Here is a 14,931-nt window from a genome sequence, read left to right as displayed (position 1 = left end):
CGTTTCCGGGGCGTACGTGGTGCGTTCCTGGGGCGGGTACGAGTATACGCACCGGAGTTGCACACCGGGGGTGTGACCCCACGGTCTCCGGGGGCGTAGGGTGTTCCGGCCTGCGGGCTGGGCACCCCAGGGAAGACGTAGGGGGTGTTTCGGGCCGCTCGGAAGTCTCCGAGGTGGGCCTGGTCACCCCGGGGAGGTTTTGACTGCCGCGGGGCCGCTCGGGCATACTCCGAGGCGGGGCCTGTGGTGTGTCGTTGGAAGGAGTCAGGAGTATGGAGGCGGCTAGGTCGGAGTCGGCAGGGTGGGCACCCAATCGGCCTATGGGACGGAAACCCTACAAAAACCAACATGATACGGAATGACAATGTCGGCCCATAATAATGCAGCTTTACCGTCTCAGGGGATTCGGACCCCCAGAGACCGGCGTTGGGAGAGTGCCGTCCCGGCTCTCTCTTCGTCGTCATCACACGACGGGCGATCCAGTGCTTGCTCCGCAGGGGCTCTGGTGGATAATGCATCTGCGACGAAGGAAGAAGAAGACCACGACCTCACCATCATTGAAGTTCAAGAGGGGACTCATACGTGTGAGGACGCAGCCGTTTCGGAAGAAACAGAAAAGAAGAAGTCACGGATTATTTCTGTGGAGACCGTGCCTCCCGGAAAATATGTATGTGGACCTAAATCCGTGAAAGAAAAAGGGAAATATCTCCCTATCAAGGCCAACGCGAAGTCTCCTCCTCCCAGGAAAAGGAGCTTCACAGAAGAAGAGCTCGTCTCGGTATCCAGAGGCAACTCATCGGACGCGGACACCGCATCAATAGCAGGAGATTCGGACCTCACCGACGCATCTGTAAGGACGGCAGCATCTGGAGCATCCAAGCGCTCGAAGAGAAGTTGCGCTACACCTAAGAAGAAAGGAAAGGTAGCCAACAAAAGTCCGAGAATAGAGATTTCATCCGATGATGAAAACTTATTCGACGTCATGCGGTCGAAAGCTGTCCCTATGAAGAAAAGGGGACGCCCAGTCACTACAGGTGAAGGAGTAGGAATCTCAGCAAGGAAGCTGCAACAAAAACTTGAATTTCCTCAAGGAAGAAATTAAGACGCACCAGGAGATACTGGAAAATGCGTATGACCCTGCAGAATTTAAAGGCAAGAGAAAATCAGTTCTTGCAAATAGAATAGAGGAAGAAACACAAAATCTTCCAGAGAGGGATATCGTCTCCAGCATTCTAGAAGCTGCTCAGCGGATAGATGGTGTTGCCACAAAGTCTACCAACCTCAAAGGAGGTTTCGTTAAAATACTGCGTGAGTCGGCGCTTAAAATCGCAATTGGAGTGGATGCAATACACACAAATCCTCTCCAAGAGTAAATGAAGATGCGGAAGAAATTCGCAGACTGCGAGAAGAGGTACAGGATCTAAAGAAAGAACTAGTTACCTTAAAGTCACAACGGGACGTTAACTTAATGCCTCCTCCTCTACCCTGTGCTGGTGGAACGGAAGAAAATCAAGAGGCAAACCAGATGGAAGTTGAGGAGCTTGTAAACGAATCATCGGTCTTACCGCTTCCTCCAAGAGAACAGTGGCCCAAAGCCATCAGGCCAGCTGTTGGTGGCCGTCGTAAAATTCTCAGCGAAGACGACTATAAGGAAATCAGGGTGCCCCCCGTCTCTAAAAATACTGGTGCGACTTCTGCTCTTCAAAGAGAAGACGTAGAAAAAATTATCGACAAGAAGCTGACAGCTTTTATGTACATAATGAAGGAAGAAATGAGAAGTCTTCTAACTTCCGTCAAACAGTCAGACTCTGTTCCTTCTACTTCTCGCGAAGTCCGATCTACTAATAGTAAGACAACGGCTGCTAAAAGTATATCTAAAGGAAATGTTCCTGGAAATCTTAAAAATAATAAAAACCAGGACAAGGGCCGGATAACACAAAAGTCCACTGCCAAAGTTCCCCCCGATAACGGTGGGAAAGATACAAAACAGCTTGATAGGAAAGCTCAGCCTGTCTCTGCCAAAACACTTTCTTCTACAACAACATCAAAAGGGAAGGATTCCTTGGAAGAAACATCGTGGTCACGTGTAGTTGGAAGAAAAGAAGCTAAGCAGGCGAAGAAGACGCAAGATCCAAAGAACTCTGGAAGTAAAACCCAAGCGACTCCTCAAGTTCGCAGTGGGGCCAAGAAAAAGAAAAATAAAAGAAGAAGAGTTCCACGAACAGCGGCTATCGTGTTATATGGTCCCCAAGATCAGATTCCGGACATAATGAAGGATATAAGAAAGGAAATAAAACTTTCTGAAGTAGGAATAAACAACAAGGTCACCACTCGTAACACGATTACTGGTGCCTTGCTGTTAAATATCTCTGGACCGGATAGTGAGCCAAAAGCCGATGCTTTGGCTGCATGCATGAAAAACGTCCTAAAAAATCGTAAAGACGTTAAAGTAGACAGGCCGTGTAAAACGGCAGAAATCAGAGTTCGTGGTTTAGAACCATCGATCTCTGTACAAGAAGTAGTGGAAGCGGTAGCGGAAAAAGGCGGATGTCAAACCTGTAACATAAAAACAGGAGAAATTAAACGCATCGCCGGAAATCATGGCAGCCTATGGCTCCAACTACCACTTGCAGCAGCTAAGAAGGCATCAGAAGAAGGCGTTCTAGAAGTAGGATGGTCAAAGGTTAAGATATCATTGCTAGAGGCTCGTCCTTTAAGATGTCATAAATGTCTAGAGAAAGGACACGCAATGAATAAATGCCCGGAAAAGATAGATAGATCGGGTAGGTGTTACCGTTGCGGAGAATTGGGCCACGTCGCTAAGACATGCACCAATCAGCCAAATTGCCCGATCTGCAGTGATATCGGCAGAAAGGCAAATCACGTCTTGGGTAGTCAGCAATGTACTACTCGAAATAGGAAGGGTAGAACACAGAAAGAAGCTGATGCTTCTCCTTCTATCGGCGATCAAACTGCGTGTTCGTGTCCTCATCCCAGCACAAGCGGAGCAGCGAAAGAATCCAGCAATATGGAAGTTGACCTCCTGGAGGGGGAGGAATCAGAAACATATTAATGGCCTATACGATATTACAAGCTAATATCGGACATGGAAGAGAAGCTCAAGATCTGTTTATACAGAAAATGGTGGAATGCAACTGCGTGTTAGGAATAGTGTCCGAGCCTTACAGGATACCTCCTAATCATCCGAATTGGACCACAGATACTCTGAAATCAGTTGCGATTACATGGAGGTGGTGGCCAGGTGCCCCCATCTGTTCCAGGTTAGAAAATAATGATCATTATACAGTGGTAAAATGGGGACCACTAGTGATCATTGGAGTATATCTTCCTCCATCTGGCACTCTAGCAGAATTTGAAGAATGGCTTAACAGCATAGAAGACAGCGTTAGAAGACATCATCCGCTCCCTATAATAATTTGTGGAGACTTCAACTCGTGGTCGGAAACTTGGGGCTCACGGAAAACAGGAGCAAGAGGATCTATGCTAGAAGAATGGGCAGCTTCCCTTGACTTGGCACTCGTCAACCGGGGCACAACATCAACGTGTATTCGCCCTCAAGGTGAGTCAGTAATTGACCTCACATGGGCCTCACCAGCTGCAATTAAAATGATAACAGACTGGAGGGTTGACACAGAAACCGAACATCTCTCTGATCATCGTTATATAAGTATGAAGGTCAGTGGTACTCCAGGAAATCGTATCCAAGGAAGTAAAGTTTGCCAAAATAGATGGGCGATTAAAAAACTAGATAGAGACGCCTTTGTGACGTCTTTGATAGTTTCGCTCTGGTCTCGAGACAGTGACCCATCTGCTCCCAACGCAGATCCACTGGAGGAAGCAGAATGGATAATAGACTCCATGATAGAAGCATGCAATACGGCCATGCCGAAAGTCAAGATATCACCGAGGCGTACAACGTATTGGTGGAGTGAAACCCTTGCAGATCTTAGAAGGGAAGCGGTTAAATGTGCTCGAATGATTACACGAAGCAAAGATAATCAAGAACGCAGACTTATTGCTACAGAAAAGTACAGAGAGGCAAGGAAATCTCTTAAAATAGCAATACGGAAAGCAAAAAATCAAGCATGGGAGGAACTTATAAATGAGTTAGATCAAGATCCGTGGGGAAAAGCGTATCGTATAGTTCTTAATAAACTAAGACCTGCATCTCCTCCCACTACGGAGATACTCGAACCGGAATTTGTACAGGAAATAGTTGGCACACTTTTTCCTAGTGCAATAAATGAGAGGGAGACTTACAACTCTTTCCCATTAGACGATGAATGGTCGGAAGAACTTGAACTCACAGAAACGGAGTTCTATCACGCGGCTAAAAGAGGACTACGAGGAAACACAGCCCCGGGTCCTGATGGTATTCACAAAAAGGCCTGGGCAGTGGCTCTTGAGTACTTTGGTGAGAATATGAGGCATCTCTTCAATCATTGCCTAAAGAAAGGAGTGTTCCCTCATAGATGGAAAAAGGCGAAGCTAATATTACTACCAAAAAAGGACAAAGACCCGTCCTTGCCGTCTTCATTCCGTCCTATATGTTTGTTGGACGAGGCCGGTAAACTCTATGAAAGAGTTATCGTTAACCGCCTCGTCCAACACTTAGCTGAATCGGGGCCAAACATAAGCAAGGCCCAATTTGGCTTCAGAGAGGGCCTTTCAACTGTGCACGCTGTACTTCGTGTAAGAGAAATCGTCGAGCAGGAAACATCGGAAGGAGGAGTTGTATTGGCGTTGTCTTTGGACATCTCAAACGCGTTCAACTCACTCCCATGGAGCAGAATCAAGACAGCGTTACGTCATCATCGTGTGCCTGATTATTTAGTCAAAGTCATAGAGGACTACTTAAGCGATAGATATATTGTATATACAGATAAGACAGGAAATGTACAAGAGAAGCAACAATGTCGAGGAGTACCTCAGGGGTCGGTGCTGGGGCCACTACTTTGGAATCTCGGATATGATTCAGTCCTTAACACCCCCCTTCCTCCTAAATGTCAAGTTACGTGCTATGCCGATGATACACTGGTAATAGCAGCAGGACGTGATTGGAGACAAGCCCTCTCGAGAGGTGAGACGGCTATCGCAGCTATAATTAGAGCAATCCGCGAGGCAGGATTAGGCGTGGCAGTCAACAAGTCGGAAGCCTTGTTTTTCTACGGCAAGGACTCTGTTTCACCACCGGAAGATACTACAATCGCAGTGGATCAAACCCAAATAACAGCACAGCCTCATCTACGCTACCTGGGACTTACACTCGATGGACAATGGTCCTTCAGGACACACTTTAGCGAAATATCGTCTAAGGTTAAAAAACGCGCCTTTGACTTAAGAGGCATAATGCCTAATCTAGGCGGCCCGGGACAGAGTGCTCGATTGTTATACGCAAATACGATCAGGGCCATAGCTTTGTACGCGGCCCCGTCTGGGCAAAGACTTAGCCTCAAGCAAGAAGAGCCAAAAGGAATTAGAGGCGGCATTTCATCTTGTGGCCATAAGAGTGGCTCGTGCATACTCTACGACATCTCGAGTGGCAGCGGCGGTGATTGCAGGATTGATCCCTCTGGATCTGTTAGCCTTGGAGTACAAGAAAACCTTCGAGGCAACACAAAAAATTCGGGAGATGGGATATCAGCCCACTCCAAGTCTTCGAAATCGCATCAGACTTAAGAATAGAGAAGACACTATCGCGCTTTGGGAAACTAAACTTCTTAGTACTCCCAATATTGCAGGTCGTAGAACAATAGACGCCATTGCTCCAATACTTGGAGATTGGCTTAGTCGTCACAGAGAAATGGCATTGTCTTTTCATGCCACACAGTTGATTTCAGGACACGGATGTTTCTCGGAATATCTGTATCGCATCAAGAAAGGAAGCACTACGCACTGCTATCATTGCGATGGTGGTGCCAGAGATACAGCACAACACACACTTGAAATTTGTGCTGCGTGGAAAGAAGAACGCGAAACTCTGGTTCATTTGATTGGACCGGACTTAAGACTATCTTCAGTAACATCGAAAATCATAGAAGACGTTGAGTATTGGAAGGCCTTCCTTCTCTTCAGCGAAAGAGTCATGAGGAAGAAAGAAGATGACGAAAGAGTTCGACAAGGACAACCCTCTGTAAACTCCGGACAGTCAACATCTAGAGACGGAAATGGACATACATCCAGAAGTACAAGGCGCACTCAGGATCGCGCTCGTCGAGGAAGAGATAGGGCACACTCAAGAGCAATGCCCTCATCGTCATCAAGCAGGACGCAGACCTTACCTACAAGGACTTCGAGTCGCAATAAGGCGACTATACACGACACACGGCGGACAGACAATGCTGCCCCGCCGGTACTTAATGTGCGACACACCGCACCAAGTTAACATTAAAAGTGGAGAGTGAGTGTTCTGTAAAGTACCCATTTTACTTTGCATGAAGCCCACTTCTCCACTTTAAGAATTACAAGCAGCAAGTATATAAGGCTGGGGAGCCTATCTCGCTGTGCGGATCGAGTAGCATAGCATTATATATATGTAAATTGTACTCATCAAATAGTACATGTATAAAAGACCTCACCAAAATGGTCTTATGCCTGAAAGGCACAAGGGGGACTCAGTCTAGAGTCAGCGCTGGAAAACGTAGAAGTAAAGTCTCGGCATATCCTACGTTTATCCAACTTTAGCGCGCCAAGTTTTGGCACATCGTCAGGTTTTAGTGGGTAGTGGGCAGGCGAAGTACCGTAAGTCCCGACCCCCATAACCTCCTCTTTCCCCGGAGGAGGTATCCGTAAAGTGGATTTCCTGACGTTAAAAAAAAAAAAAAAAAAAAAAAAGGTTAGGTTAGGTTTCCCTCAGGGGCCACAGATGCCGACCCTTTATTAGGTCGGTGTAGGTCTGTGGTACGGGACTTGGCGGTCCCGAGGTACCCGAGCCCGGCAACCACTTTGCCGAGAGGGTGGGTTTTATTCCCCCCAAGGTGGTAAGGGATGGCGACCCGGAATTCAAACGCCCGGCCTGCCGGGGCCGTTAGGGTTTGTTCCCTTCCGGCGGGTGGTGTGGGGGTTGGGGGTTAGGGGGTTGGGGGTGTTTTCCTTTTCCTTTCCTTTCCCTTCCTTCCCCTGTCCCGCTCATTTTTGAGCGGTGTGTACGGGCGTGAGGCCGCTCGGACGTACTCCGAGGCGGGGCTCACGCGCCGTGTGGTTTGGAGTTGGTGGACCGTTCGGGGCCGCTCGAACATATTTCGAGGCGGGGCCCGACGGTCGGTGTTGGTATCGGGCAGGCCGGGCTCGTCAGGGTTGGCACCGGCCTAAGGGAAGGAAAACCCGAGACAAACCAAATTTCAATGATTTAATTATGGCAGAGCACAGTAAAGACGACGAATTTACCGTCTCAGGGGTCGGATCCCCAGAGACCGGCGAGGAGGGTGCTGTCCCAGCCCCCTCCCGTCGTCATCCAACGATGGGCCACCTACCGTTTGCCCCGCAGGGCGGTAGGAAGCAGCGACTGCGAAGGGGCCCGATAGACCAGGCCCCGCGTCCTTCAAGCAAATGAGGGCAAGGTCGGGGGGGCCATCACCTTCCCCCTCACCTTTAATGGGACGGCACCAATCTAGGAGGGTGTCACCGTCGCCGTCGGTCGCGTCAAACACAACGGCCGATATTTACACGGACGACGTGTTTGTGTCTGGTGCAGAGACTCAGACGTCTCGTTAGACATGTCCGGATCGTCTAAATCCGGATCGCGAAAAGAGGGCGTCCCCTACAACCGGGGATTATGTTGGCTTGGCGGCTGCCAAGCTAAGAGTAGTGGAGGCGGATCGGAGACTGGCGGATCTCGAGGAGAAAAGGAATATCCTCGACCCCTGCACGCCCTTGCCGCCCAAAATTAGAGAGACGGCGGAGGAAACGGTGGAGCATTATTTAGAAGAGCTCAAAAATGCTCCAACCGGGGACATTTTGTCCCAAGCGTTCCAAGACGTGGAACAAGTCTTGAGGGTCTCCAGCGTCTCCAAAGGACTCAAGGGAACGCTGGCGAAGGCCCTCAAGACATCGGCCTGTCGCGTCCGCGCTGGAGTGACCATCCTCTCCACGCGGAATATAACAACAGCCGGAGAGGGACAAGGATCCGAGCTCCTTATATTATCCAAGGAGCTCGAACAAGCGCGCAGGGAGATTAAAAACCTGCGCGAGGAGGTAAAAGCGTTAAGAGGGGGCATCGGGTTGCCAACCTCCAGAACATCCCCTCCTATTTCCCCGGTTGTATCAGGAAGAGGGAAGTCCCCTAATAGTAGAGGCAGTGGACAATGCCACTGCAGGGTCACAAAGGAAGACATCGCGGGGAAAAGAAATTCTCCCCCGCGATCGGAATGGCCCCCGGCGGTGAGGCCGCAAATTCAAGGGAAGTCGAGAATTATTCCCGACTCACCGCCGAGAAGTGAGGGAGCCGAGGAGGCGATGATGAGCCGTCTCGACTCTCTCTTTGAGAGATGGCTGAGGAGAAAGTTTGGGGACTCTGCCCCCTCCTCCTCAAGCCAAAGGTAAAAGTAGGGATCCCCATCAAAGAAGGGCGGAAAAAGGGCTGAAGTTCAAACTTCAAAAAGAGGAAGCCCAGGCGGGAAACAAAGTAAGGCGAACAAAGGGGAGACCGACACGGACGTGTCTCTAATGCCTCCCCCCTCAACGCCATTACCGCCCAGGAAATCGAGGAGGACAGCCTCCCAAAGCTCTGCGTCTAGAGCCACTTCCGCCCCAGCCGAAGCGTGGGCCAAAGTGGTTGGACGCAAGAGAGGAGAAGAGGCCAGGTCTTTGGCCAATCCCACGTCGCGACCTCCACCCAAGAAGAGCGGAGGTACGCCAAAAGCCCCCTAAGAGGGACCTTCAGGACGCAGGAGAGACCGCCAACCGGCGCAACCGCCTCCAACGGCGAAGAAGAGGAAGGGGAAGAAGAGGAAGCCGCCGAACACCGCGGCCATTACTGTCACCTGCCCTGCGGGCAGATACACGGAGGTCCTCAAGCTCGCCAAGTCTAAGATAGACTTGGAGAGTCTGGGGATCTCGGAACTCCGATCCCGTCGTGGTTTGACGGGGTCGATAGTGTACGAGGTAGGAGGAGAAGGTAATTCGGCCAAGGCGGATGCCTTGGCCGAGGCAATGAGGAAAGCGCTGGAGGGACAAGAAGGTGTCAGAGTCCAGCGCCCCTCCAAGATGGCGGACATAAGAATCCGCGACCTCGACGACTCCGCTACTACGGAGGAGGTCGCGGACGCTGTGGTGAAGGCCGCAGCCATTGACAGGAAGGAGATTAAAGTTGGGCCGCTGCGGGGGTCGTATAGTGGATTGTACACAACAGTAGTGCGTTGCCCCCTTGCAGCGGCCAACTTATTGGCGTCGAAGAAACGCCTCAAAGTAGGGTGGATCTCCACCAAGGTGGAAATCTTAACAGAGCGCCCCTGCAATGTTATAAATGTTTGCAGGGGGCATGTGAGAGAGATGCCCCTCCGCCATTGACCGCAGCAAATGCTGTTTCAGATGCGGAGCGGAGGGGCACCAGGTGGCCACTTGTGAGGAGCCACCTAAATGTGTGGTGTGTGAGAAGGCGGGTCGACCGTCTTCTCACAAAATGGGCGGAAACTCCTGCCCCGCACAGGTTAGACAAGTGCGGGGCAGTGGAGCCATAAGAAGTAGTAAGGAGAAGCGGGCGCGGTCTAAATCTGGAGCAAAGACCGCGCCCGCCACTGTTGCCTCTCAAGAGGCAGATAGGAGTGGCCCCGAAGCGATGGAGATCGCGGAGTGACCCAAAGAGCAACGCGCTAAGCGCGTACCGAGGGCGGATAAGGGGCGGAGTGTCTGGAGGAGACCGTACCTGGTTCTTCCAATGGCTAGTACGGCCATCCTCCAGACGAACTTGAATCACGCCCGCCAGGCACAAGACCTTTTCATCCATAGCCTGGCGGAGCGTAAGTTTGGTATTGGGATCGCTGCGGAGCCATACTTCATCCCCCCCCAACATCCAGGTTGGGCTGGGGACACTCTAGGCTCCGTAGCGATCACGTGGACGTCGCACACTCACCCATGTTCCCCACTGTCATCCGGGAATGGGTGGGTGGCCGTTCAATGGGTTAGACCCGTGATAATCGGGGTATATCTGTCCCCGTCCCTCGATCTCGCCACTTACGAGGCGAGACTCGAGAGATCGGGACTTTGTAGGGCCCGGCATCCTCAGCCGGTTCTCCTGGGGGATTTCAACGCTAAGTCCCCAGACTGGGGTTGCCCCCAGCGAGACCGGCGAGGGGGTAGAGGTGGGCGGCCGCACTCGGCCTCCTCATTGTCAACGAGGGGGCCGAGAGTACCTGTGTGGCGTGGCGGGGCGAGTCCATTGTGGATTTGACGTGGGCAAGTTCATCTGCCCAGGGACTCGTCGGGCATTGGAGGGTGCTGACGGGCTGCGAGACATTATCAGACCATGTATACATCGGCATGAGTCTGTCCGCAGCCCAGTCGCGCCCTCCCGATCTCCCGTCTTCCAGGGAGACGTGTCGTAGGAGGCGGTGGGCAATACGTCATCTCAACAGGGACCTCCTCACCGCAGCATTGGAGGGGGTCACCTGGCCCACCGACCTGCCCAGAAGTAACGCGCTGGAAGACGTGGAGAGTCTCTGCAGCGCCCTGTCAGATGCATGCGACACCGCCATGCCACGGGCAACAGGTCACCCCTATAATGGGGCGTATTGGTGGACGGAGGAGATAGCGACGTTACGCCACTCCTCTGTCCAAGCCCGGCGGGCGTTCCTTCGCGCCAGACGGCGCCGGAACGAACCCGCCGAGGCAGTTGCGGCCGCCTACGCCTCTTACAGTGAGGCGCGCCGGGCCCTTAAGGCGGCAATAAGAGCCGCCAAAGGAGCCGCGTGGGACGCACTGATGGCGTCAGTGGAAGAGGACCCCTGGGGGCGCCCGTACAAGATCGTCACTGGACGATTGCGCCCCAGAGGTCCTCCAGCGACAGAGTCCCTCGACCCCGCTGTGGTCGAGGAGATAGTAGCGTCGCTCTTCCCCCAGGAAACGGGGAACGAATTCGGCAGGGCCCGTGCCTATGGGTGTTCCCTGTCCGGAGTGGAGCGACGCCGACCACAGTGTGGTCGAGGAGGAGTTGGCCCAGGCCATTAAGAGAGTCCGGAGGAACAAGGCCCCGGGACCAGATGGAGTCCCGGGTGAAGTCCTCAGCCTTTCCTCCGGGGTACTGGGTCAAAGACTCTGTCGCGTGTACACGCGGCTCCTTCGGGAGGTATCTTCCCCCTGTGTGGAGGACGGCCTCCCTTGTCCTTATTCCCAAGGACGGGAAGCCTGTTGGAGAGCCGTCCTCATATCGGCCGATATGTCTCCTGGACGAGGCGGGTAAGCTCTTCGAGCGAATTATCGCCGGCCGCCTTGTCCGGGAGATAACACAGGGGAATAGCGCTGCAGGAAGCGCAGTTTGGATTCCGCGAGGAAGATCGACAATAGATGCTATAGCATCACTTAGATCCCTCGCGGAATCCACCAAGGAGGAGGGTGTTGTTGGCGGTATCGTTGGACATTGCGAACGCCTTCAACACCCTCCCGTGGAGGGAGATTGGGGAAGCCCTGGAGCACTTTCAGGTCTCCCCGTACCTGCGCCGGGTAGTGGGCCAATACTTGGATAAGCGGCGCCTGTCCTATGTCAACCGGGACAGGCGCCCTGTTGTGATGGAGGTCGAGCGCGGGGTTCCGCAGGGGTCAGTGTTAGGCCCCCTGCTGTGGAACCTCGCGTTCGACAAGGTATTGAGGGCGGCACTTCCCCCGGGCTGTAAGGTCATCTGCTACGCAGATGACACCTTGATAACAGCCCGGGGTAGATGGAATGAGGCCCACGCCCTGGCGCAGGTAGGGACGGACATCGTGGTGTCAGTGATATCCGGGCTGGGGTTGAAGGTAGCGCCCCACAAGACAGAGGCCATGTACTTCTACGATGCCTCTTGGGGGCGCCCTCCCCCAGCCCGAATCATGATAAGTGGAGTCCCCGTCCAGGTGGGGCCAAACATTAAGTACTTGGGCCTCACGCTGGACGGGAAGTGGGTATTCGGGGACCACTTTGCCAAAGTGGTTCCCAGAATGGGCAAGGCGGCCATGTCACTAGGCCGCCTTATGCCCAATTTGGGTGGTCCCCTCCTGGGCGTCAGGAGATTATACGCGGCTGTCGTCCGCTCCATTGTACTCTATGGAGCTCCTATCTGGGCGGACGACTTGCCGCGTAACAAGAAGGCGCTGGCCAGTGTTAAGCAGGCGGAGCGTAAAGTGGCGGTGCGGGTTGCCCGCCTGTATAGAACTACCGCCGCAGATGCGGCGGCCGTTATGGCGGGCATCCCGCCACTTGATATTGAGGCCAAGTCCTACGCCGAGCGTTACCGGCGTAGGACCGAAATGGCCAGGCGGGGGATCAAGCCCCCCGCCTCAGCGTTGGCCAAGCTCCGTCTGCTTTGCCGGCGCCAAGTCATGAGCCAATGGGGCAGTCGCCTCATGGCCATGACTCCTGACGCCCATGGTTTTCGAGTTATTGGCGCCGTCCGTCCACACTTCCAACAGTGGATGGACGGCGTTATGGTAGGGGGGGGACTGCCCTTTAGGGCGGCACAGGTGGTCACCGGACATGGTGCGTTCGGTGACTACTTGTGCCGCATAGGTAGGAGTCGCACTCCCAAATGTTGGGAGTGCGACAATAGCCGGGACTCGGCCGATCACACTCTGGCCGAGTGCCCGGCGTTTGTGGAGGAAAGGGCCGCTCTTAGAGCGGCGATAGGTGATGACCTCTCCCTCCCGGCTGTCATCAAAGCCATCACGGAGGGAGAGGCGGAGCGTTCTTCTCCTTCTGCGAGGCTGTTATCTCGCAGAAGGAGGAGAACGAAAGGGTTCGGCGCGGAGAAGTCGCGCCGGGCCTCTCTGCAGTGGGGACCCCGGGGTGCGACAAACTTGTCGTATTCGCCGGGGTGTTAGACACATTGCGCCGAAGTTAGAGTTAAGGGGGGGACCGTGGGGACTCTACCCCCACAGGATTCCCCCCCCAATTATAATCGGCCCTTCTTAGGGCCAAGGTAGGTGGGCCGCGTGCCGGTGATAGCCTCCGGGAGGCGGGGGACCCAATAGCTCCCGAAAGGGTGAGGGTTTCTCCGCCTCTCAGCTTGAACCGGCCGCGGCCTTGAGCAGAGGAGGGGGTGGCAACATAGACGGCTGGGAACCGTCTGCCGCCCCCTCGCCCAGGAGTTGGGCGTCGGTGAGAGTGTGGTGGTCCCCTCTCACCGAGAAGTTATTAACATCAGGAAGTGGCCCGGTCCAGTCAACATGACCGGGTGCCGGGGCTCCCCTCCGCCAAAGAGGGGATGTCCCTGGCCAGGCAGAGGCCCCCTCAGTCAAGTGGGGGCCCGGCGATGCGCGGGCGGTGCGGAGTTTGCAATACATCCGTAGTTCCCGTGCCGCCCGCAAATCATTGCCTGCGCGAGGCCACCCGTGTGGTTTTAGTGGGTATTAGGCAGCACGTTTGCATAAGACCTGAGTCCCACATAACCCCCGGAGTTCCCAAGCCGGGGGTATCCGTAAAAGGATTTCCACACGTAAAAAAAAAAAAAAAAAAAAAAAAAAAAAAAAAAAAAAAAAAAAGGTTAGTTTAGGTTTCCCTCAGGTTAGGTTAGGTTAGGTTAGGTTAGGTTAGGTTAGGTTAGGTTAGGTTAGGTTAGGTTAGGTTAGGTTAGGTTAGGTTCCCTCTCGTTGTGCGCCACCTTGTCGTGGTGAGAGGGCTTAAGGGATCGAATCAACGATCCGCTGGGGCAGTACCTGGGACTTAGTCCCGGGGAGGGCCCGGCGGGGAGGTTCGATCCTACTAAGAGCGCACAGTACCTCCTGGCATTGCACTCCGAGTACATCACGTACTCGAGCCGGGGAGGTACACCCTCAGGGCCACAGAGGCCGTCCCTTTATTAGGACGGTGTAGATCTGTGGTTCGGGACTTGGCGTTCCCGAGGGTTCCTGAGCCCGGCGACCACTTCGCCGAGAGGGTGGGTATTATTCCCCCCAAGGTGGTAAGGGATGGCGACCCGGAATACAAACGCCCGGCTTGTCAGGGTCGTGAGGGGAGGTCTTCTGACTTCCTCCTGGCAACCTCAGGGGCCACAGAGGCCGTCCCTTTATTAGGACGGTGTAGATCTGTGGTACGGGACTTGGCGGTCCCGAGGTGCCTGAGCCCGGCGACCACTTCGCCGAGAGGGTGGGTTTTATTCCCCCAAGGTGGTAAGGAAGGTAACCCGGAATGCAAATCCCGGCCGGCTGGGGTCGCAGGGGTGGTTTCCCGCCATGCCACCTGGGGGTTGGGTAGGGGCCTCCCGTTCAAGGGGAGAAGATCCCTTTCTGAGGCATTGCACGCGGGTGCTCCCGCAGCCGAGGTTAGGGATTACCTCTACCCGTTTCCGGGGCGTACGTGGTGCGTTCCTGGGGCGGGTACGAGTATACGCACCGGAGTTGCACACCGGGGGTGTGACCCCACGGTCTCCGGGGGCGTAGGGTGTTCCGGCCTGTTGGCTGGGCACCCCAGGGATGACGTAGGGGGTGTTCCGGGCCGCTCGGAAGTCTCCGAGGTGGGCCTGGTCACCCCGGGGAGGTTTTGACCGCCACGGGGCCGCTCGGACGTATTCCGAGGCGGGGCTCGTGGTGTGTCTCGTTAGGTAGGAGTTTTCGGCTAGATCGGGGTCGTTAGGGCGGGTACCCAACCGGTCTAGGGGAGTTAACCCCAAACAAATCGTTCATTGATTATTATGGGTAATGTCTAATTACGGAAAAGGAGACCTACCGTCCCAGGGGATTCGGACCCTCAGGGACCGGCGTGGGGGGGGTACCGTCCCGGCTCCCCCT

The 14,931-nt window shown here is 54.0% G+C and overlaps 1 protein-coding gene across 1 annotated transcript; it reads left to right on the top strand.

The window, feature by feature from the left end:
* The first annotated feature begins 3,072 nt into the window (after positions 1–3,072).
* LOC139102710 (uncharacterized) lies at positions 3,073–9,814 on the top strand. Its single transcript, XM_070656817.1, has 5 exons — positions 3,073–5,632; positions 5,763–6,373; positions 7,735–8,455; positions 8,903–9,359; positions 9,550–9,814. The coding sequence occupies exons 1-5, from the start codon at positions 3,073–3,075 to the stop codon at positions 9,812–9,814; spliced, it is 4,614 nt and encodes a 1,537-aa protein (XP_070512918.1).
* The last annotated feature ends 5,117 nt before the right edge of the window (positions 9,815–14,931 follow it).

This window comes from Cardiocondyla obscurior, linkage group LG05 (genome assembly GCF_019399895.1).
Source record: "Cardiocondyla obscurior isolate alpha-2009 linkage group LG05, Cobs3.1, whole genome shotgun sequence".
In the NCBI taxonomy this organism is placed as follows: Eukaryota; Metazoa; Arthropoda; class Insecta; order Hymenoptera; family Formicidae; genus Cardiocondyla; species Cardiocondyla obscurior.
The sequence above is the reverse complement of the archived record's forward strand: the minus strand, read 5'-3'. Positions and strand labels throughout refer to the sequence as shown.